General features: G+C 39.4%; 1 protein-coding gene across 3 annotated transcripts; it reads left to right on the top strand.

The window, feature by feature from the left end:
* The first annotated feature begins 11,359 nt into the window (after positions 1-11,359).
* On the top strand, positions 11,360-22,655 carry LOC144637651 (spermatogenesis-associated protein 6-like). 3 transcript variants are annotated; one of them, XR_013567747.1, is made up of 12 exons: positions 11,360-11,765; positions 11,903-12,043; positions 12,200-12,248; positions 12,355-12,402; positions 12,591-12,712; positions 13,399-13,518; positions 16,129-16,438; positions 17,118-17,464; positions 19,742-19,824; positions 20,519-20,608; positions 21,447-21,667; positions 21,744-22,655. XR_013567747.1 is itself a non-coding variant. In XM_078496711.1 (12 exons), exons 1-11 carry the CDS (start codon positions 11,718-11,720, stop codon positions 21,144-21,146), a joined length of 1,374 nt encoding a protein of 457 aa, XP_078352837.1. In that variant the 5' UTR covers positions 11,363-11,717; the 3' UTR covers positions 21,147-21,187; positions 21,447-21,585. The 3 variants fall into 3 exon arrangements, 2 of the variants coding, with proteins under 2 accessions (XP_078352836.1, XP_078352837.1); XM_078496711.1 differs by lacking the exon at positions 21,744-22,655 and adding an exon at positions 21,131-21,187 and having other exon boundaries at positions 11,363-11,765; positions 21,447-21,585; XM_078496710.1 differs by having other exon boundaries at positions 21,447-22,655.
* The last annotated feature ends 328 nt before the right edge of the window (positions 22,656-22,983 follow it).

Consider the following 22,983-nt stretch of genomic DNA (forward strand, 5'->3'; position numbering starts at 1 on the left):
TAAGAAATAAACAAAGAAAGAAAATAGAAGATGTGAAAAAGTCGTAAAAATTTGCCCTAATTTGGGCTATGTATATGCCTGAGAATGATAGTTAACTCGCAACTGCCAGATAATCCGCATTTTTAGCAATTCAGTTTATATATAAATGCCTTTTGTCAGGAATCATGGGCTCCTGCATTTTCCCAGTCAAAATTTCCTCAAATCCCAGTTCCCATTTACCCCCTTCAGGCCGCTCTTCCCTTTTTTAAACGTTTTACTTGAGTTTAATAGGCCCAGCCTAGTCCCTAGGCGTCCTCTCTTGTCCTGTAATCCGCGCGAAGTCTTGGATTGGAACGCACGAGAGAACGCCGTTCTCGGCGAGTCTCTCTCGGTGACGTAATGGCTCACAATAGGGTCCAGGGTTGACCGAGCCGAGAACGCCAAGGGACTAGGCTGAGTTAATTAGACCTTATTAAAAAAACTCAGTTGAATATCTCGTTAGTGGGTCTGTTGGAGATTTTGTGAAAGGCCCTTTTAAATACCTAAATAATATTTTCCCCTTCAGTTTCCTTTCCTATACTCCAACTCATGAAATCCTTAACTACGTATGGCCCTAAGGGTATGGTATTAAGCCGTGTTGGTATACGTTTTGTTTTCTGGCCTGAAATTTGGGTTTGCTGTTTAGAAAAAACTATTTTTCCCATTGACATCGGGGACTCTGGAGACTTTCTCAAATTTTTACCCAAACGGAAGCCATCTCTAGTTTGCTGAAAGCATGTTTTAGAAAAGTGTACTGATTGTAATCTTGAAATATAATGGCCGCTATTTGTTTTGTTTTTGTGTCACGTCCGAAATTACATATTTTGTTCTGAAATAGGCCGGGAGTCGGAGCGGGGGGCGGGGGGGGGGGGGGGGGGGGGGGGGGGGGGGGGGAGGGGTTTCAAGAAGCTACCAAAGGTAAACGTTTAGGAGAACGAGAAATGCTTTGGGAACAAAAACTTTCATGATTGTTTCTATAACTCCATAAAAGCACGGAGAAAATGTTCTCTAAATCTTTTAGAAAATAAAGTAAGCACCAAGAGGAGAAACAGCTGTCCACTGCTAGGCTGGGGCCCAGGGAGATGAGAAAGTGCACATACCGAGCGTAGGAGTCCAGCACTAATAAAATAATTATCTTTTAGAAAACACTGTGAGAATAAATAGAAATTAATCGTTTATTTCGATTATCAAAACGTAAATTCTCTTTACTCGCGCCTTCATTAAGGCTTGAAAATGTGCTGATCGATTGCTGGAAGAATCAGTCATTTTACAGTGAAATTGTTAATCTCTAAAAATTTGATGAATTGGGATACCAGTGAGTCACAGATTAGATCGCTAAGGTAAATTTCGGTGAATGAGAACCTAACTGCATTTTGTGTAATTTAAGCGATTTTACTTGAACCGGTATCTGCAGGCACGGCGGAGCCGGGGGGCTTTAGCCCCCTCAGAATTTCCCTCAGAATTAAGCCCGCGGATGGACTCGACTGGTCATGCGACTCGTCAAAAGTGACCATGATTTGAAACTATTGAAGAACTCTTCAATAGAACAATTCTGTGCAAGAAGCTTGCCTGAGCGAGGTCTGGTTTCCAAAACATAACGTTTAAATAGAAATCTCTCTTAACAATACATTTGTAGTTAAGAACGTCCCTTTAAGGGTTGGGACGGGATGAATTGTAGCCACGCCTCAAGACGAAAGTCTGATACCTTTCAAGGGTTTCTTTTCTAAATAGCCGACGTTCTTCCCGGTCACTTATATTTTTCATCCACTCCAGGTATCATAGATTAATTTATTTTGTGATTTTCTTTTTTCTCACTTCCTTGCAGATGCAGTTAGACCAAACACATGCTTCTAACGAGGCAGCAGTACATCCCATGGAACAAATTTGTTACAATCAAGCGATGCTCCAAAATTGCCCATTTTTTCCCTTCGCACGGGACACACTGACCACACACTGATGCTGAGAGAATTGGACAGTGTGGAACAATTTCAGCAAGAGACCGTGCAAATTGTGCCTTTCCTGTATTCTTGTACTAATCCAATATCACGAGGAGCGTTTAAGGTCGCGCGGGACACTTGCTCATTAATAAATTCATTAGCCAAATTTCTTGACGGAGTGCTATCTTGTAAAGATTTAATTCACTACATTTTGAACATCGATTCCTCTAAAATTTAACAAGGATATTCGGGGATGATGGAATTGCATCATGATTGTCCTTTTACTGAGAGATGACCGTTGTCTATGATGGTACAAGCCCTTAAAAGTTTAACTTCAGATAATGCGATTTTGTGTCCAAGTTTTCAGCTAGAACAGCGCACCAAATTAAAGGTGAAAGTTTTCGTTTTTGTTATATTTTTGCCCATGCGTTTATTAAGAGCCAAATAAACATATCCCAATTCAAAGCAACGGCAACACGCAGAGATATTGCAAGTTAAAAAATGCTTTTTTAGCTGTCATTCGAAGTGCCGGAAAAATGCGAAAATTGTCGGAAAAATCGTGACGTATATTGTGAGCCGCCGACCCCAAAATATTCGCATCGTTCTTTCTCTTCAGTATATACCAAAATAGAAGCAAAAGCCCAGAAGCCGGACATCAGCCATTTCTCCCAGCACTCCTTTTGTTAGTGCAGCGCAGGGACAGATGCGGTCCCCGAAAAAAGAAGAGGACAAGAGACGGGGGATCACAGAGGAAAATTCCTCTCCATCCCCGCACCCTCATTCCTTTTCCAGGCCCCAAACCAATTTTTTCACCCCCCCCCCCCCCTCCAAAAAAAATAATGTCCCCCCTAAAAAAAATTAAAAGGAAAGTTGTGATTTTTTGGGAGACCGAGATAGTGGGAAAAATGGAGAGTGGAGAATTGGGAAAAAAAGAAGCACCCGATGCACGTGCGATGACACAAGCCCCGCAGCCGATGTGCGGAGGAAGAGAGAAGCGCGAGACCAGAGTGTATGTCGCGGCGGCGAACGGCGCACCACACTCGTTCCATCCTCCGGATAAGCCCCCCGTTTAGGCCGAGAAAAATTTCAACATTGGAGTTTTAGCGTGCTTGTTAAAATGGCATTTTAAATTTCTGTTCATTTGACCTTTAAATGATTATATGCCATATGACTTCTAAGAGAGCAAAAGTGTGAAATCTAAACTTTGAAACGTGCTATCTTCATTTTAAGAAGGAAATTTAAAAATTCGCTCTAGACATAGCACAATAGAGTACACCAAGTTTATGTTCCTCGCGAATCAACTTTTGAAATTCTATATCGGCGGAGAAAACTTGGACACAAAATTGCAGGTTTTGAGGATTCCGAAGACCTTCCGAGTCATTCTTTACAACAACGTGTGATATATTCAAAGCTGTGAATCTAATTATGATAGTTCCCTATGTTCCAGCACACATGCACAAAGCTGAGAACAATTACTAGTAATTACTTCGTTGTACAAAAGAGTTTAAAAACAAACATTCTCATGAATATTTCGTTTGTTGTCGGCTTTAGTCGTCCGGCAGTTCGTGCATACTCTTTAAATAAATACATACGTACTAATGATTGCAAGGGTCCTGCGCGACCTTAACGTGCTTCGCAGCGTCATACCTGATTACTATTCCGAGAGAGGGCCAGGAGAAAGGCTCTGAAGAATCGAGACTCTCAGACTGGCAAAGCAGTACATTGCTGCATAACATGAATTATTAGCGACGAGTTAGAGCAGTTTTCAATTGAGTGTCGTAAAACCAGAACCAAAGTAATTACTCCGGCCAATCACAAAGAACACAGAAAATCCAGTGAACCAATCAAAACTCGAAGCAAATACATGTACCTGGCACGAAGCGCGGGAAAACGTGCGCGAGCAAGTCACGATTGGTTTTGGTTTTAGTTCTGATTGGCTGAAAAAGTGGCGCGAGTTTTTTAAGCCAATCACTGAGCGTAGTAATGCAAAACCAAAGCAAACGCAATTTACTTTCTACACTCAAGTAAAAACCGCTCTAACACTTCGCTTACGTACTATGCGCTGTTTCGAAGAACTCACAGTTACACAAGAACCGTTAGTGATAGAAAAAGGACTTTTATCAAGCAAGATTACACATTGTTTTAATTCATTTTTTTTTCTAGTCTCCAAAATTTCAATAAATGATAAATAAACAATAAATGGAAATTTACAGTGGCATCTTCCACATAGTGCAATTCTTCTTGAACCCACCGTTCCCAGATCGACCTGGAATTTAGTAGTGTTGGTTTTGTGGAGGGAGGAAAACCGGAAGACCCGGAGAAAAACCCTCGGAGCAAGGACGAGAACCAACACCAAACTCAACCCACATATGAATCGAACCCGGGCCACATACCCTGTAATCATTGAAAGCTAACTGCAAACAAAAAGGAAGCGACTCAAAAATTGTTTCAAAAGTATTTCGAATTTCGTGGCCGAACGCGCGCGTGCTCGTTTAGAGCGCGCAATTATCTTTTAGAATGCTGACGTTTTTCTCCATTATGACCATTTAGTAACCAAGGGAACAGTTTCATAAATCAAAAAGAGCGTTGTCTAGTTTGCTGAACTTCATTGCAGTCGCGATACCATTCTTTTTAAGGTATCAAAAGTGAGAAAACATGGCGAGGGTTCGACCTTTTGTGAGAGTTCGGCCACAGCAGGCGCGGCCAACTGCCAGGTACAATTTGAAGAATCTTCTCCTACGTTTGCGCGCTAAGTGAATACACGTTCACACCAGCTAAAAAGTGTTGACTCGACCACCAGAAAAACTCGTCATCCTCATCCTTCTTGAAAAATCGAGCACCATTCCACAGTTATTATTTTTTTACTTAGTCGAGTTTGCAATTCTTGTGTTAACGGCTTTCGTAACTTGTAGTGGCATGGCGCGACACTATATTGGGATAAACCTAAACTGTCTAAACTACCAGATTGTCGTTACTTTTACTTGAAAAAAATGTTCTTGATTCAAACTACTCTAGCTTCACTAATTTAGCTGTTTTGTAGGATTTTTCAGTTGTAACGTTTGTGGCATTTTGTACTGTAGACTGCGAGCGGTATATTGTTCGCTCTAAAATCAGTGGAAAAAACGCAAAAATAGCGAGCCAGCGCGACGTACGAGGGGCGAAAGCGTGAGCTGCAAGTAATCATTACATGGCATGTAATCATAATAATTTTTCTTGGACAATTCTGTCCAAGGGGGAAAGGCGCAATGAAGTTAACCCTATGTGAAGCACCAACCCGTGAAACAAGGCCAGACCATGACACCGGGAACTCCGTGCCCTTCTCTGTGCGATGTGTGTGGGTTCTTTAACGTCCCCTGCTGTCTGACCATACACTGAGTGGAGGAGCGGGGCCTCGGTTTTCCTTTCCGGTACCTCTTTCCCCCCCCCCGCCCCGGGGGGGGGGCGCTTCTTTCCCCCCCATCCCCCCCCTCCTTTCCTTTCCCTTTTTAAGTGATTTGACTGTTTTACCGTCGATTTTTATCAGAAGTTTTCCAGTTTGAAGTGTTTTGGCACAATTGCAAGTTCTTCAAAACAAAACAAACGGTCGCAAAGCATATCGGTCGAAGGTGGGCCTTTAAAACGAATAGATATTTCATGGTGACATGGAGGAGTACAATAGCATATACACAGGAGCCATAATTCCTCGTTATGGCTCCTAATATACATGATTAATTTTGTTTTGTTCTTCTCAAAGAAATAACGTTGTTGTAGACTTGGATTCGTTGGACGATATACTTCTACCCACTCCTCCCCCTGTGGAAGAGGAAGGAATATGGAAATTGGAGAGGAAATTTGTCAAAGACAAGAAGACCAATACTGTGACCACTTACATGGTCTGGGTGGTACGTAGTTTCAAATTCACTCATTCGTTTTTTCATTCGTTCGTTCTGTCTGTCGGTCGGTCGTTCGCTCGTTCCGTTCGTTCGTCGTTCGTTCGTTCGTTCGTTCGGTCGGTCGGTCGGTCGGTCGGTCGGTCGGTGGGCGTTCGTCGTTCGTTCGTTCTTTCGTTCGTTCTTTCGTTCGTTCGTTCGTTCGTTCGGTCGGTCGGTCGGTCGGTCGGTCGGTCGGTCGTTAATCTTCGTTCGTTCGTTTGTACTTTCGTTCGTTCATTTCCTCGTCCAATACAGAGGGCGCGCGGGTCGTACTGGGACAATGTCACCTCTAAAGATCAAGAAAATACGCGGATCGTGCGCAGCGGGGTACATACAGAAAAGACTGAGGGTCAATATTCTACCGAGCACGCTTGGGTGATAAGGGATTTATTACACGACTTTATGGTCTTTAAAAGATCTATCGAAACTTAACATACACGGCCCAATACTTACTTAAAAATATTGCACCAGCAATGAAGCATTCGGTTTGGATAATTTTAGTTATTGACTGTCATCTGTACATGACAAATATCTTGTGTTATTACCCGTAAATTTTTCTCGCGTGTGATTGGTCTTAATTAACACGATTTCGATTGATCTCAATTTTGCTCGTCTTCTTTTGTATTTCCAAAACAGAACGTGTTAGAAGACCAAGCAGTTCTCCCGGATGTCATCACAGATCCGGCGGCTCGAGAGAGAGAACAACTAAGGGAGGGTGAGTAGTTTGATGGTTAACAAAAAATTATGGCTTTATTTTTTGGTGGAAACAGGTGGAAAAAATATGTCTAGATAAAAGATGAACTAAACAAAAGTACATCATCTGAAAAATGAAAGAATGGTCCGGAAAAAAGCATTCCATTCAGTTGTATTTCTCTTTTTTACAATAATGAGGGACCTGAAAGGGTAAATGGGAACTGGCATTTGAAAAAAATTTTCACTGGAAAAATAGGATTATTTGGTCGCTGGGACTGGGAATCACAAACAAATAAACAATAGAACTGGGAAATGGGATTTGGACAAAATTTGGGGGCCCCCCTCAGGACCCTCAATGATCAAAATAGATTTGCAATTCTCTTTTGAATTCTCCACAACAGAGCGCATTGAAAACCCGTTCGAAGAAGAGCAACACAGAATACAAAAAGAAAAGGAGATGTGGAACCTTAAACAAGAGAAACGACTGTGTTCTGCGTGAGTACCAGATCAGGCCACTTAACATTAAGCTAAAGTAACTTAAAAGGCAGGAAATTTTATAAACACATTTTTCGTCAAAATGACGAAAATGAGTTTTCGAAAGCATTATTACACTTCTCTGATCTGAGAAGAAGGTTGTGGCCGATAATTTTTCATCCTCTTCGCTTTTATCGAAAATGCATCACGTGCTACATTGGCTGTACCACCTGATTACAATTTTTACATCACGTGATTCGGTCGACTGTAGCATACCTAACAAAAATCGGTCAAGAACTTTCTTAATTAAAACAATCAGTTCCTTTACGCCGCTTTCCCGCGCTTGTCAACGGCTACGTATTTTTCCGTGCTTCAGTTATGGCGCTCTATTTCTGATTGTCTCATGATAGGCTGGTAGTCCCTACTTTTTTCGCGCCTTGACTCGCCCTGCCTCGTCCCCATTTTTCGCGCGGTCATTTTTTTACCGCTTTACGCTCGACGGACTCCGCGAACGCTCGATGGATTCTGCGAAAAAATAGGGACTGCTCGTAGTTTATTTACGCGAAAAAGTCAATGTGTACGCTGTAAATACCGCCTTTAAAATAGTGGTAATAGTAGGCTGAGTAATATTTGAGTAACCTTAGAACTCAATTAAAATTAGCGTTTTTGTGTTATTTTTTCCACAGATTGAAGAGAAAGAGACATGACTTTTCTAAAGCGGCTAAATCAATGCCAAATAAGGTAATTGGTGTGATTAACAGCAGGATACATCAGTGTAGTAATACGAATTAGCCACTGTTACAATAAGCGTACAGGAAGAAATTCAGCAGATAAAAACTGTGGGTACCGTAAATGATCTAATAAACGCCCACCCTCAAATAAACGCCTCGTATCTAATAAAAGCCTCCGGCTGACGTGTAAAATTGGAATTAGACGCCACCTCTAATAAACGCGCCTGTGTCTAATAGACGCCCCCTCTCCCTGCAAGTATCGCCACAAAAACATAGCAAACGCTCCACAGAGTAAAATAACGCAATTTATTTAGTTTCTTGTTTAACTCGGACATTGAAGAGACCAACGATACCAATTGCAGCATGGTTGAACTTGATGACGATGAAGACACCAATATCGAACTATGAGCGGCATCTCTAGGCTTTGTATTAGTTTCCTACTCACAAGCTCTAAGCGTATTATTTGATTGTTGACGTTGTTACAGTTAAAGTGAAGTAACTAACATCTCTCTTAATAAACGCCTCGTGTATCTATTTAACGCCCTCTCTAGGACCCCTAAAATTTAATAGATGCCCCGGGTATTAACTTGATCATTTTTTGTAAACAGTCGCCTTTTCTAGTCGAACATCAATTTGTTTTAAAATTACAGTGATGAATATTACAGGAGTTTCATCATAATAATTTGAACCAGTCAATTCCGTTTTCTATGGCCGATGGCACACAATGGGTTCTCGTATTTAAGGCATTCCACTGTACTACCTGTACAACTCGACCGCGGTCAAACGACAGAAATATGCAAAAAATAAGAAAAGTACTGCAAAGATAAGGTTTTAATTTTCACAGTTTAAAGTTCGATACATTACCGGTATCCTAAGGGTTTACTAAGTTTTTTTGAGCTTTACTAAAAAAGTTCTACGTGTTTGAAAATAGCGATATGCGGACTTGTCGGCGCCATTTGTCAAAGCACTTTGGTTCGGATGCGAAACATTTAAAAAGTAAAACACTCGTTTACTTGAGGAAATGGGATTATGCTTACACTCAGCAACTATTTTTATCTATCCTTGATTCATACTAACACTTCAATATGAACAAAAAACGCCGAAATGGAAAGAAAAGCTGCCTGAGACGTTTGACCTCGGTGAACTGTACAACAACCCTACTATGGTTTGATGAGTCAATCTTGTTGCTCTCGTTTCAGACGTCCGGTGACTGTGTGTCGCATTGGTATCAGTACAAAAAGGATGAAAGCCACATTAAGGTCAGATGTAAAACTGTTCACTACACTCCCTGTTTCCCATCTTCTGCCCATGGCCTTTTCCCTATCAAACCTCGTCCCCAGGGTCTTCTCCGCGATATGCTGCGAAGGCAGTCGTATTTCCAGCCGTCGCTGCTTTCCGCGCGACGGTCGGAAATACGACTGCATTTGCATACTATCTCAGCCACATTTGATTACTTTTGAGACCGCTGATCAAGGGAAGTTAAGGCTTTGGGCATAAGGTTTACGTTGGTGCCATTTTAAAGGGGCTTTGTTACGGATTGTACCTGAGTTTTGAACAGCCCAAATTATTATTTGTGTCGCAGGAAACCTAAAAATAATAGTCGAGGTTTATTAAAAATTGCTATACAGTAAACACCCGCGTGTAAGAACCTACAATTTTCTAAGTTTGGCAAAATAGGTTCTTGTATTTGGGGGTAGTAATTGGTAATTTAGGCTAAGTATGTTCTTAATAAGGTTCTTAATTTCTAAGGAGGAGCCATAGTTTTTGATTGTACGAGAAGAAAAAAAAATGGGTTTGGTCCTTTATTATGCAGCATTTATTCATAACTGTATTGCTTCAAGCCTCATGCAAGGTCCAAAGAAGACAATTACAGTCTATGTGAATCTGTCTTTTCTTTATTTGTAAATACAGTTTGGGATGTTTTGTTAAAAATGTTCATAAAAATTTTCTATAACCCACATATTAGAACCTGCTGAAATTTGCTTGGCTAAACAGGTTCTTATATTTTGGGGTATTAAAATGGCAAATTTCTGCCAGCAGGTTCTTAAACCACTAGGTTCTTACACGCGGGTGTTTACTGTATTAGAGCACTGAAACTAGCGGTAGCTTGATTTCTATCCGCAACTTAAGGTGACCGTCTTTCTTTAGATTTTAATAATAATGTTTTTCATGGGTTAAGTTGCCTACCACTAATTTTAACAGTTTAGACCAAAAATCTGCAAAATCCCCCTGACGCAGCTCCTTTAACGTCATTAGTCTTAGGGACGGACCATTATTTTCTTGGAGGGGGGGGGGGATGAAAAATTTTCCTCTGCAAACTTTTTTTTTAGTTTATGCACCTCTGCAAACATTTTTTTTCGAAATTCTTACTATTTTTTGTTATACATATCGTGTTCGCAAACAATTTATTTTGTCTTTCCAGGCCCTGCAAACAATTTTTTTCAATATTTTTCACCCCCCACCCCTCCAAAAAAATAATGGTCCGTCCCTTACTCCGATCGGAAGGCCTCTAATAAAAGAATTAGTACCTCTTAAAAGGCTGTGTTCACACTCAAAAAATAGCGTCGTGTTGACACACAGAAAACCAAAGTACCCAAGTACCATTGAGTGCCCCAGTACAAGGTGTTGACCTTGTACTCGGGCTCGGGCATCGTGCCTGAATTATGGCGTGGGCACTTGAAAAATAGTATGTTCACATTTGTGCCCAGCGAGAATCGTACTCGAGCCCCGTGCCCAGACACCAAGTGTGAACACAGCCTTAAAGGTGGACCACAGAGAGCAGGGCTTCCTTTGAAAATTTCCGATGCCTCGAGGTCAGAGTAATCAGTCAGGAAAAGAGAAGTACGTTATATTTTTCAATTTTTGTGGTTGATAGGTTCGATAGCCTTTACCTTAATGCTTAGAAGAAATGAAATGTTGTTGTTGAAGTCGTTGTCAGCATTCATGCTTATCGAAAATGGATAGCTTTTGTTGAAAACATGCTTTAATTTTTAATAGGCATGTAACACTTGCATCAAGCGAAGAAACGACAAAAGAAAGCGAAAGCGGGCCAAGGAACTACAGGAAGATGAAGAGACTGCCTCACCACCAAAAAGATCCAAGATGGGAAGGACCATTAAAGTCCCTCGACGGTTCTGTAAAGGACCCGAGGGACGTCAGCTCTGAGGGCCCGTTATAGGGGCTCATTGGGGGGGGGGGGGGGGGGAGATTTTTCTTGCCGGAAACTGGACAAAACAGAAATGGTAAGTGCATGTAACATACAAAATTTAGTGACGTAACAAATAAAGAGAAAGTGTTTTATCGCATTTCCAAACACCGAAAAGGGAGTTAAAAATTACGACCTGCAGAGAAATTTTTGACAAACTTCGTGGCGTTTGGAAAAGTAAATTTTCCAACGCTTTTTCATTTCAGCTTTCTAATTAACAATTTGACTACGAGCCGGTTTTTTTATGAGCAAAATTATATAAGGATTGGTTCAATTTTTTGAATAGGGCGCCCGGGGGCACCCCCAAACCCAAAACTAACGAGCGTTAAGGTTAGCTTGCCAAAAGTTACTCGGCGGTAGAGGGGTGGGGGAGGTTTTGGGTTTAGGAGTTGTTGTTACAGCGTTTGCAGCGTTTTTTTTTTTTTGTTTCGTTTGTAAACTAAACTTATGATGCTGCAGTGTTATGTAATGTAAAATGTAAGTTAAAGTAGTGTGATAATGTAGCTTTTGTTGTATATTTTGAGTGATTCAATAAAGTTTTTCAAAACAATAAATCAATAAAAAGTTTTGGTCGGGGGATCGGACGGGAAATACGGGACGAGGATGTTTGTCAGTATTCGGTCAGCGGTAGTCTTCATAAGTTTAGCGAGAGGCCTGGTGACTACCGCATTTTGGCGTCCTTGGCAGCAAATCTCTTCGAAGTTTGTGTAGCTTCTCCGTTAGTTTTTGCACATTTCCTTCCTCAAATATGCCACGAAAAGCTCTTACTTGCACTGTAGAATTAAATATCTATCAGGTAGGTTGCAGATCAAGGTAAATTTCATTCAAAATACGAAATATAAGGGATATGTTATTGTTTACATTCTTGTAATTGGTGTAGTAAATTGTAAGCCTGCCGTTACAACTGCTTTTAATTTATGATTTCTTTTACAGATAACATGTCCAGGGACACGGCATTTAAACGACAGAAACATGCTTTTTCTGTCGGTTTGTATTCTGGGACAGACGAAGCGAACGAAATCAGTGTTCGCTTCGTTTCCTCTTGCATTGAACGAAAGGATGTATTTTGAAAGGGTGAGTGAAGCGATTGATCGATTTAATGCTCGGATGCATCTAAAGCTTCATCTCAGCTGTTCCGCGTATAAATTATTAAACATCTAATTTAAAATTTCCTTAGCTTAATGATTCATCGTGTAGATTCCTAACGAAATTCTGTTTCGTCTTTCCCAGACGTTTGTAAATGCAAGAGAACCGACACATGTAATGGGTATCTTAGAAGGTAAGGAAATATTTTTGTTGTTCAAATTATTAATTAATCTGATTTTTGAGGTGCCTTAATGCTTCCATGAAAAATTGTTTTATTGTTGTGTTTTGCTGATTTGCAGATGAGCATGTGTTATTTGAACTTGTACAGTACTCTGATGTTTACAGAGGTTAGTTTATTATTAAATTCAACTGTTGAAACCTTTTATTTAAAATATCCTTGCTTTATATTCCCCTAGCTGATTTTCACATTTATCTTGTAACGTAGGTTTTGAGAGTTTAATGGTATATCAAGATAACCATAGTTTTTTCTTCAAATTTATTTTTTTGTGTTTTTTATTTTTATTTTATCTGGAAGGTGGGAAAGTTTTGGCTCGTTATGAGCAATCTGCTAGAGAATTTCTTTATCCGACGCCAACTTTGACAGGCAAAGATGGTATGGACAGGGAACTGTTACTGAGCCGAACAGTTCACTTCACTGTAAGTCTGTGAGAGTCTGTTAAGAAAAAGAGGATGTAGTTTTAGCATGCATAGACAATGAAATGGGTCCCGATTTCTCAAACTCTTGATTTCTCAAGCCTCCCAAAAATTTGAACGAGAGGCTGACTGGTCCCCAGTCATCTTTTGAGTCCGTCATGCGTCTAGGAGCCTGGAGCAGGGCTGCAAATAACAGTTGGTCATCATACATTGGCCGACCAAAATTTGCTCATGTCCAACGGAATCAAGTGTGGTCATTCATGATGTCCGGACAATTTTTTATCATAAATCATTTTATGGCAACAATGAATAAAATTCAACCTTTGTTTTTGGTGTTGTCCGACCAAAATTTTTTGTCTGACCAAGATGGGGTCTTAGTAGGACATACAGTGTATGCCCTTTCAAGTGAAAAAAATTATTTGTAGCCCTGCTGGAGGGAATCATGTAAAGGAAGAAGCGTCTTGTAATTTTCGCATAAGAGACGACTGGGGATGGGTCAGAACCAGAAGTTATTTCCCTTGGCTTTGCTTCCCATAATCAATCACTGCAATTTTATTTTCGATTTTTTGAACTCTCCAATTTCTTGAACTTATTTTTGTTTCCCTTAGAGGTTCCAGAAATCGGGATTCCACTGTAACTTGCATCAAATTTAATGTACTTGTTTTAACTTTTGTTATTTCAAATTCCAGGGAATTGATCCAAAGTTAGAATTTTCCTCAAATTCTACAATTCAAGAGACAACTGTTCCTGGAACTTATGCTGAGCTAACTAGTGTTCGGCATAATGAAGAATCTGCATCTGATTCTGAGGTAAGATAATGTGTACTCTATTAAGTCTTGATGAAGAAAGAGAGGCACGGTTGCCTAATACCGTATTTATTCGATTAAGTGCCCTGGGCACTTATTAAATTTTTGGACCTTGAGACTGGGCGCTTATTTGAGGTGGGCGCTTATTCGAGGCTGGGTGCTTATTAAATTTTCACCATTTTTTGCAAGCAGTACACATATTTTCCACAGTATTCTATCTGTTGCGGAGGGGAAATTTAGAGACACTTTTATTGTTGTGGTTAATAGGTCTTTATCTGTTACTTCTGATTATCTATTTAGGGTTTAAGTCTACAAGAAAGCTTTCTTTGCTGCTGCCCTGTTTTTTTCTAAAATATACATCACAGAGCCTCGAAAGAGGGCTGTTGCGGAGGGGAACAGAGAAAATGGCGTTTTTTGTTTTTAAATTTCATTCTCAAAATTCTCTGAATTCTGAAATTCTTTTCTGTGCCTAATAGGTTTTTGATTTTCCTCATTGTATGTTTATTAGAAAGATCACAAAAACAAACTCAAATGTTTAGTGTTTTTCCAGTGATGCAGAATTTAAGAACATTGTTCGCTGTTGCGGAGGGGAAAATTTGTCCTTTTCAGTATTCACAATAAATGAGCAGTTAAAAGATGGTGATAACCCTCACATTTTGATAATTATTATTACAATTTCACAAATATCTTCAGCTTTAAAACATTTTTTGGCAGTTATGGGTTAACATGTGCTTTCTATGAATTTTACGAAGTAAAATAAAAAAACAGGTATGAAAATACAACTGATTCATACGCGTAACAAAGTAGTGTCAATGTTTAACAGCAAACACCCATTGATAATTGAACGCTTCTGGAAAACAAAAACAGATATGAGCCTGGTATGTTCCTGCTCATGATCATTCCAAAATTGTACGTAAAAGGGCAATTGCCTTTTAACTAAACTGGCCCTTAAATACAGCTTACATGTTGAATGCGTGTAACAATGCAATGCCTGTTAGTGCATATGCACCTGTAAGATACTGTAAGGTTGTAAACTTTGGTGAGAACATGCTTTCTCTTGCTAATATGAACACCATTGTTAGTTAAATCTCTCTCAAAAAAGATTTTGTTCCCACAACAGAATTCCCCTCCGCAACAAAATTTCCCCTCCGCAACAGTATTTCCCCTCCGCAACGGTATTTAATCATTTCTCTTAACTACAGCTTAAAACATAAAATCTCTTTGACAGTAATAAAACGTAACCTTAGCCCCAAATTAGAAGATGTGAAAACATGAAGTTGATTTTGTAAATTACAAGCTGACAAACAAAACTTTTAGGCCTTAAAATGTTGCGGAGGGGAAAACAGCATACCGATTGTTGTCTGCTGCTGACACACTGAGAGAAATATCAATTTTGGGTAATGCTAAAGTTACTTTGTCTTAAGTAGTTTGTCTCCCATACCATTTCAGCAAAATTCCTGTTTTCTATTTTTTACCAGTAAAACATATTACTTTCCCCTCTGCAACAGCAATTATCACTATCAATGGTAATTAATGATAATTTATGCACAAACAACAATTGACAATAAAAAATATTTATCATTTTAATAAATTCTAGCTAATATGCTATCAATTTGCCTGGAATTTGAGTAAGTTAAACAAATTTGATTTTTCAAATTTTTTGTCCATAATACTGTGGAATGACCCTGAAAGTTTCTGTGAATAATCAAGAAAGCTCAGTCTTCGGGATAGTCTGTTGGTAGTAACTTAGTCAATTTCACTTCTCTTATTTTACTTCTCTTGTGCACTTCACTTTTTTTAGGGGGAGGGGTGGGCACGAGGCTGGATGCTTATTAACTTTTCCTTCCTACAGGGTAGGCGCTTATTCGAGGTGGGCGCTTATTTGAGGTTGGGCGCTTAATCGAATAAATAGGGTAGTTATATGGTGTACTGAACTACCGGTATATAACTATAGTGCACTGTAAGTACTGAACTCTGGATCAAGCTGTCCAGGTTTGAGCACAGGCAGGGGTCATTGTGTTGTGTTCAAGATTGGGCAAGACACTTTTATACTCTCACAAATATGCCTCTCCATTACAATAGGTTTATAAATGTATATATGGGTACCAGCAAAATGGATGCTCAGGTGTAACCCTGACAATGGGCTAGCATCTCATTCAGGAGCGTAGATTGAAATACTTCAATAATGCATTGTGTGGTTCCAAAAAATAACCATACCCTCCCCATGGAGCATCATTGGAAATTCCGAGGGGGGCAGGGTGTCTTAAAGACAATAATTTTAAAGGGAAATATGATCCTAAACTTGAATTTCCAGAAGGGTGGAGGGGTTTTTAAAAACCAACAAAGCCTCTGTGGGGGAAGTATGGGTATTTTCTGAAACAAGCACATTCAGTGAAAGTTATGACTGAATGCTTTTGTTTATTCAGTTAAACATTCAAATAATATTTGCAAGTCAAAGAGGTGAAACTGCTCTGGAGTAGCATAAAATTAGTAATCAAAGTAATAAAATAACTTGTTTTAGTGAAACCCTTCAGCCAATTTGATTGTAAGGGAAATAATAACTAGATTATGATGAAATTAAGACTTGCTTTGACTAGTGCTGTTCTTTCTCAGACTGACACCAGCTCAGAGACAGAAGAAGAACTTATTGTCACCCCTACTCCAAGACACCATAATCACAGTCTCCATGCTAAGGAGTACCACTGCATCTGTGAATGCCCCAGGCGACCAGAAAATTCCGGGAGAGTTACCTTAAGGTCAAGGTCACTGTCACCGACACGCAGACCAAAGTCAGCCACACCTTCTGTAAGACCTCCATTTAAGGCTGGGAAGGCAGATGAGAGGATCATCTCTCGCCGGCAGTTTTTAAACCCTGGTCGGTCGAGGTCGCGGAGCAGAGCAATTCCTTTGGAGGGGGACCCTGGTAAGAACGGTCCTTTCTATGCTAGAGATGCATATATATACTCTATCCAGATAAATTATGCATCAGCTCTTTTATGCATCTGGGTTAAAAATGGAATGGAACTATCAGAGGCACTACATACAAACTGTACGACGTGTTTTAGTGTATCTTTTAAAGTGATGAAGTCAAAGAGATGAACTTGTCTATTCTTGATGGATAATCCATCTGCCCATATAAAGACCAGCATCAGAGGAATTGTGTGTCTAAATGGTTATTCATCTTAGCATAAAGATGGGCGCAAGATGGATAATTCTATCTAACTATTTGCAAATAAGTTCACTTTGAATGACAAATTCAGTTTGTCTTGATGCATAATGTTGGGGCTTTCTTAATATTAAGATGCATATTAACTGGACAGTCATACTAAAAAAAAATTGTCCAAGTTTGTCCAGACAGATTATATATATCCCTGGCATAAAATTGACCAATGCTTGAATCTGAAACAGAGAAAATTAACTGGTGATTGTGTAAATTGATTGCGACTGACTTCAAACTGGGAAACAAAGGTAAGCTGTCAGTTGGTTACCCCAGATGAGCAATATGACCTAGTTTCAGGCTACCAGTCCCATCAGTCAATAATAATATTATTAAAGAAAGTTTTCTTAAAAAATACTTATATCTGAAGTTTTTCTGTGTGTAGCACCTTGTCCAGACTGCAGAGTCCCTCACAAGGATTGCGTTGTCTGCCAAGCATACCTAAAAGTCTATGGCAAAGACTTTCTGAAGTATCGATTTGGTCGTGTACCACACAGGAGAACTACCTCAACACCAGCTTACACTTCGTTTGCATCTGAGCCACCAAGGGTCCGTGCTCGTCTTCCTGATGACGATCTACTGAATGAATCAAGGGCTTACAGTGAGCCTTTACCAAGGAGCAGGAGAATATTTCCTCGAGAATCCAGTCGATATGGCTCTTATCTTGCACCTTCCAGCCAAGAGATTCAGGACCGGGTGGAGAGACTAGTGAGAAGGCATTCTCCAGTTCCTGTAAGTAGTCAGAACTTGTTATATAATTCATCTTAATTGCAACTAAAGAGAAACATCATTTATTAATAAATAAATACACTTGAAACAATGTGAGGCGCGGTGGCCAAATGGTTAGCGCGCTCGACTCCGAGTCGAACGGCCTGGGTTCAAGGCCTGGCCGGGGTGCTGCGTTGTGTTCTTGGACAAGACACTTTATTCTAATAGTGTGTCTCCCCACCCAGATGTATAAATGGGTACCGGCGAATTTACTGCTGGGGGGTAACCCTGAGATGGACTAGCATCCCATCCAGGGGGGAGTAGCAATACCGTATTTACTTAAATAAGCGCCGCCTCCGAATAAGCGCTGCCCTCAAATAAGCGCCGCATTAAGGACAAAAAAGTTAATAAGCGCCACCCCCGAATAAGCACCGCAGTCCCAATGCGGCGCTTATTTGAAGAATTTCGTTTAGCTTAAAACGGCACTACAAAGCTACTCTAAAACAAGCTTGAACATTTCTTTGCATCAAAAGCGATGTTTTGCAGTTATGAGTGATTGTTTTATCGCTCGCCAATTAGTTTTTCTATTCAACACTCTTGCAATACGTAGTTCAGTGTAAATGTTGCGAAGGCCGCAAACTTTGCCACGACAGCTAGCGCCACTTCTGTCTCAGCAAGAGACAAATACTGACAATCAAAAGACGCTCTTTTCAGTAACTGTAAACGATAAGATTCATTGTGGCGTCCAAATTTTTAATAAGTGCCGCCCTCAAATAAGCGCCGCCCTCGAATAAGCGCCGCACTAACTTGAGACGCGAAAAATTTAATAAGCGCCGCGGCGCTTATTCAAGTAAATACGGTACTCCTAGTCGCTTAAAGTGTATATGACATGAAAAATATTTTCTGCTTATTTAAAAGACCTTTCGAAATACAGAAGAATGGTGTTTTTCTTTTCGAAATATCTTTTTTCGTTTCAGAGATATTGACATTTTTGTATTATGCAAATTAGATCAGTGATGACGTCATAAGATTTGCAACTAAAAAATGGTAAAATACTGAATAAAAAATATCTCTGGAAATATTGAAGCAGTGTTCTTGAAACTTGGCACCACAAATGTGCATCACAAAAGGAACAAAATGACACCCTTAGTATTGTTGCCATAGCAACTCTTTCAGCTCCAGTCTCTCTCTGTCAAAAAGACAAATATCCCCATTTCTGACCTCTAAAGGGAGACAAAGGGTCCTGCTTAGAACAGACATAGTTCCCATATTGTCTTAATTCCCATCATCGGATTGGCTGCACTAGATGGTTCTTGGTTTAAGACAAAAACTGGGAATTTCAGTTTTTATTGAGACAGCACCAGCGGCAAAACTGTTGTCATGGCAACAGCCCTAAGAGTGTCATTTTGTTTCTTTTGTGATGCACATTTGTGGTGCCAAGTTCCAAGAACACTGCTTTGATAGTTTTAGAGATATTGTTTATTCAGTATTTTACCAATTTTTTAGTTGCAAACCTCATGAGGTCATCACTGATCTAATTTGCATAATAGCAAAATGTCAATATCTCTGAAACGAAAAAAGATATTTCAAAAAGAAAAATGCCATTCTACTGAATTTTGAAAGGCCTTTCAAATAAGCAGGAAATATTTTTCATGGAAACCGGGATAAGCTCCGGCTGTATGGGCCACTTGGCTCGGACACAGACTTTACCTTTTTTTACCTTACACTTGAAACAATAGATTGCCTCTAGCTAATATTACTTAGGCAGTGAGCAATGCCCTAGGTCTTCCACGTGTCTTTGGGACAAATCTAAAGTATTCAGAAACCTTTTGATGATGTTAGAAAATCTTTGGATATTTCCGAAATCTTTGGGTGATCTTCATTGCTCTTGGATCATCTTTGGAAATCTTGAAAGTCTTCAGGTTATCTTTGAAAGGTTTTGGATGAACTTCAGCTGTCTTTAAAATAGCTTGGATGTCCATTTAGCACTTCTTCAAGTTTGTTTGTACTTTCTTTCGAGATTGTTGATGTAATTTGCAATCATGTATCGGTTAATCTTGCATTCCTTTTTTAGCCAATCAACATTCAGTATTTTTGACAGTGTAAGAACTCTGAGTTCTCTGGTTCTTCTCCCTCCACAAAAACCAACACTTCCAATTTCCAATTTGATCGGGAATACATGGCCCCACAAGGTTTTCGCTTTTGACCCAACCATGTCTAAGTTATGTCTAGAAAAAGGATACAGTATACTGATGCTGTACAATATATTGCATACTTAATTCCTGTATGGATCTTTTTCAGTCATACAGCTCAAGACGATTTGTAGAAATATCAGATTCTGATGATGACGACAATGATAGTTTGCTTTCTTTACAGGAACTAAGGTAAGAACTGTAGTTATATTGAAACATTTTGTCATATTGAAATGTTTAGAAGAAAACAGTAAAAAATACAGGGACAAAGTTAACCTTTTGAAGTGTTACAAACAGTTGAGTTACAAACTTGGAATGCATGTTGTTGAACGCACATAATTTGTTGGTATTTTTTTCTGTCTTAGTATATGTGGTGTATATTAATTTCTCCAGGGGGGGGGGGGGTTACTCGGGATTTCAAGTGATGAGGATGATCCAATGGGGGCAAAATTCAAGACCCCCAAAAATCCCGAGGGCTTCCAACATAACTAAAAAAATCCCTAGATCAAAAATTAACCCCTCAAAAATCAACAGCAAAACACGTTTGTTTGCACATAATTCGCAGAACTACGCAGCTAAAGCACTTCCACGAATCTCCAGAAAATCTTTCGATCATCCCCGTCACTTGAAATCCCAAGTACCCCCCCCCCCTGGGATTAATGAACTAATAATGTTAATTTTTATCTACATGTACATGTATTTCATCTGCTTAGCAGTACAAAGTACCAAATCAACGTAAACTTGTACATTAACATAAGTTTCTTTGTGCTCTTTAAAAAGCAACCTTACTGAAGCTAATGATAACTTTTGCACTTACAAAATTAGTGAAACCTGGTGATCGACTTAACAGATCCTGAACTTGTTGAATTTAAACATCTCATTTCAGATCTGAAATAAATGATGCCAGGCTGGAGTCTTTAGATAGATCATTTGAGGACCCTGAACACCCCACACTAGGAACTAGACTAGATAGAAGGTATACTAATAAGATTTAACACATTTACTAATGCAAAACTTTCTAGGGCAGTTACTAATGACTTATGTTGTTGAGCTAAGATGAACGCACAGTTAGTCAGTTAATGGCCGCTAACTGCACTGCACATGATCAACAAATTGTTTGTCACTGCTCGATCGCTGGATTTAAGGCTGCCACTTTCTTCGTTGTGGGGGCATGGTGGCTGAAAGGTTGTCACACACGACAGGACAAGCTAGTCCCTGCAGCTATAGTCTCTGCAACAAGTCTCAGGGAGAAGGCCCTTCGTGGATTACCCATTTTTTTTTTTTTTTCAGAAAATCTAGTCACACAATCATGTAGGTACCAAAATTTGGCTCAAGTGACTTGTTCCACAAAATATGGTTGGCACACACATGGTACACGACTCCTTGCAACTAGTTCCCAATATGTAAACTTTCAAGGGACTTGTTGTAGTGTCATAAAAAGATGATAAAAATTACAATTCATTAATAATGGGAGTTCTTTCTTGTGTCAAATTTTCAGCCTGCGAGGTTATTGACATCCAAGTTATACAGAAATTGATTGTTCTCCTGTGTGAAGGTGATTTGTCACATTTTCTTGTCATTTTGGGACATGGTTTTCATAAATGATTGATTTCTCAAGGGCTGGTTCATTAAAGCCTCACTTAACAAAATTTAGCTATCTGATAATAATAAGTCCAGATCTCATCACACAGTAAAGTTGAAGAAAATTGTCTTGCAAGTGGAAAATTGTTTTACAAAAATAGGGGTCACTTGATAAAATACAATTTAATTAGTAAACATGTATTAACTTAAAGTGTTTTCAATTGTCTTTGCAGCCTAACTGTCCCTCTATCAAACGACTCATACTGGTCCAGTCGCAAATCAGAGTTCACGGGACGTTCACATCGACGTGTGTTTGAAGACTCCTTACAAGAGATATATGGGAATATGTACAACACTGCAAAAGAACCTCAGTATTAAGAGAAAGACATTTTTAAGCAAAATGATATCGTTCAATGCAGGCATTTTAGTTGAGCATCTCAAAAAATCAGAGTAAGTCACAAAGGAACAAATCACAGGATATCTGGCTAGTCAGAAAGGAGCCTGTGTAAATGGGAGTAAAGCTTTAGTAGACTCGGAAGGGAAAGGAAAGAAAATCAAAATCCTCTGTGAGCTTCTGTGCTGAAATTCAACATTTTCTGAATAATCCTTACCATAAAAATTTTGATAAGCCTCTACCCGAAAAGAAAGTTCCCAAAACTGCCCACTTCCAAATATAATCCCTTGGGACCTTGGGACACATTACCCCTCCCCCTCATTCATTGGGAAAACCCCTCCCCTCCCAATTCCTGAATATAATCCTGTGGGCTTATATTGGGAAATAACTTCTCCCCCTCCCAATTCCCGAATATAATCCTGTGGGCTTATATTGGGAAATAACTTCTCCCCTCCCAATTCTCGAATATAATCCTTTGGGCTTACATGTATATTGGGAAATAACTTCTCCCCTCCCAATTCACGAATATAATCCTGCGGGCTTATATTGAAAAACAACACCTCCTTAATCCCAAATGGGAAACAACTCCCCCCAAATACAATCCCTTTGGCTTTTATATACTTGTCCTTTGGGACTTCTTGGAATTTTATGGTAGTCTATCATTATCAGAAAATGTTGGATCTCACCGAACCATCTCACCAGGCCAACGCATGGAATAAGGACTCACATTTAGTAAGCAGAATTGCTTTTCAATTTTTTTGGTCCATTTTGGTATCTGCAACTGATGTGAGTGATGTGAAATTCATTGACAATTGGCTAAAAATGTTTGCATTGCCATCAAATTTAAACAGGATTGACATTTTAAAGAAATTGTTGGTGTACAGTCTTGTACTGTAGCTGCGACTTAAGTTAGCTATTTCACTCGAATTTGAAACGTGTATTCTTTACTCTGACTGTATTTCCAGAAAAGCAGTGTTTTCCAACTAATAGAGAAATGAGTTTATATATGTATGCTCTACATCATTGTGAAAGAGGAGAGGGGGAACAATAAGACAAAAAAGAAGAAAATTTATTAATACTTTGTAACTGAGACTGAGGTTTTAGCTTATGCTACCAGTTTTAAACTTACAACATTTACGGTACTTATTCGTATTTGCATGTTTTACTTGGAATTGATTTCTAATAATAGTTTTACTTGCAAAGATTTTAACTACATCAAGAAAACTTTTTAAAAGCATTTTAATCATAAGTTATTACAAGAATGATTGTCTTAATAAACAAAAGTTTTAAATTGTATTTGCTTGTTTCACTTTAATAGCATTCATTCCCTTTAAATCGGTGTTACTTTCAAAGATTGGTTTTGGTACACCTGATTT

This window comes from Oculina patagonica, chromosome 14, assembly GCF_052425735.1.
Source record: "Oculina patagonica isolate OP01 chromosome 14, crgOcupat, whole genome shotgun sequence".
NCBI classification, from domain to species: Eukaryota; Metazoa; Cnidaria; class Anthozoa; order Scleractinia; family Oculinidae; genus Oculina; species Oculina patagonica.

Excerpts from the sequence above, each read along its gene's own strand:
- LOC144637651 (XM_078496710.1), top strand. The coding sequence starts at position 11,718 with ATGCCACGAAAAGCTCTTACTTGCACTGTAGAATTAAATATCTATCAG. Across the intron at positions 12,713-13,398 it reads GCCGAACAGTTCACTTCACT|GGAATTGATCCAAAGTTAGA; the intron begins GTAAGTCTGTGA and ends TTCAAATTCCAG. Across the intron at positions 19,825-20,518 it reads CTTTCTTTACAGGAACTAAG|ATCTGAAATAAATGATGCCA; the intron begins GTAAGAACTGTA and ends ATCTCATTTCAG.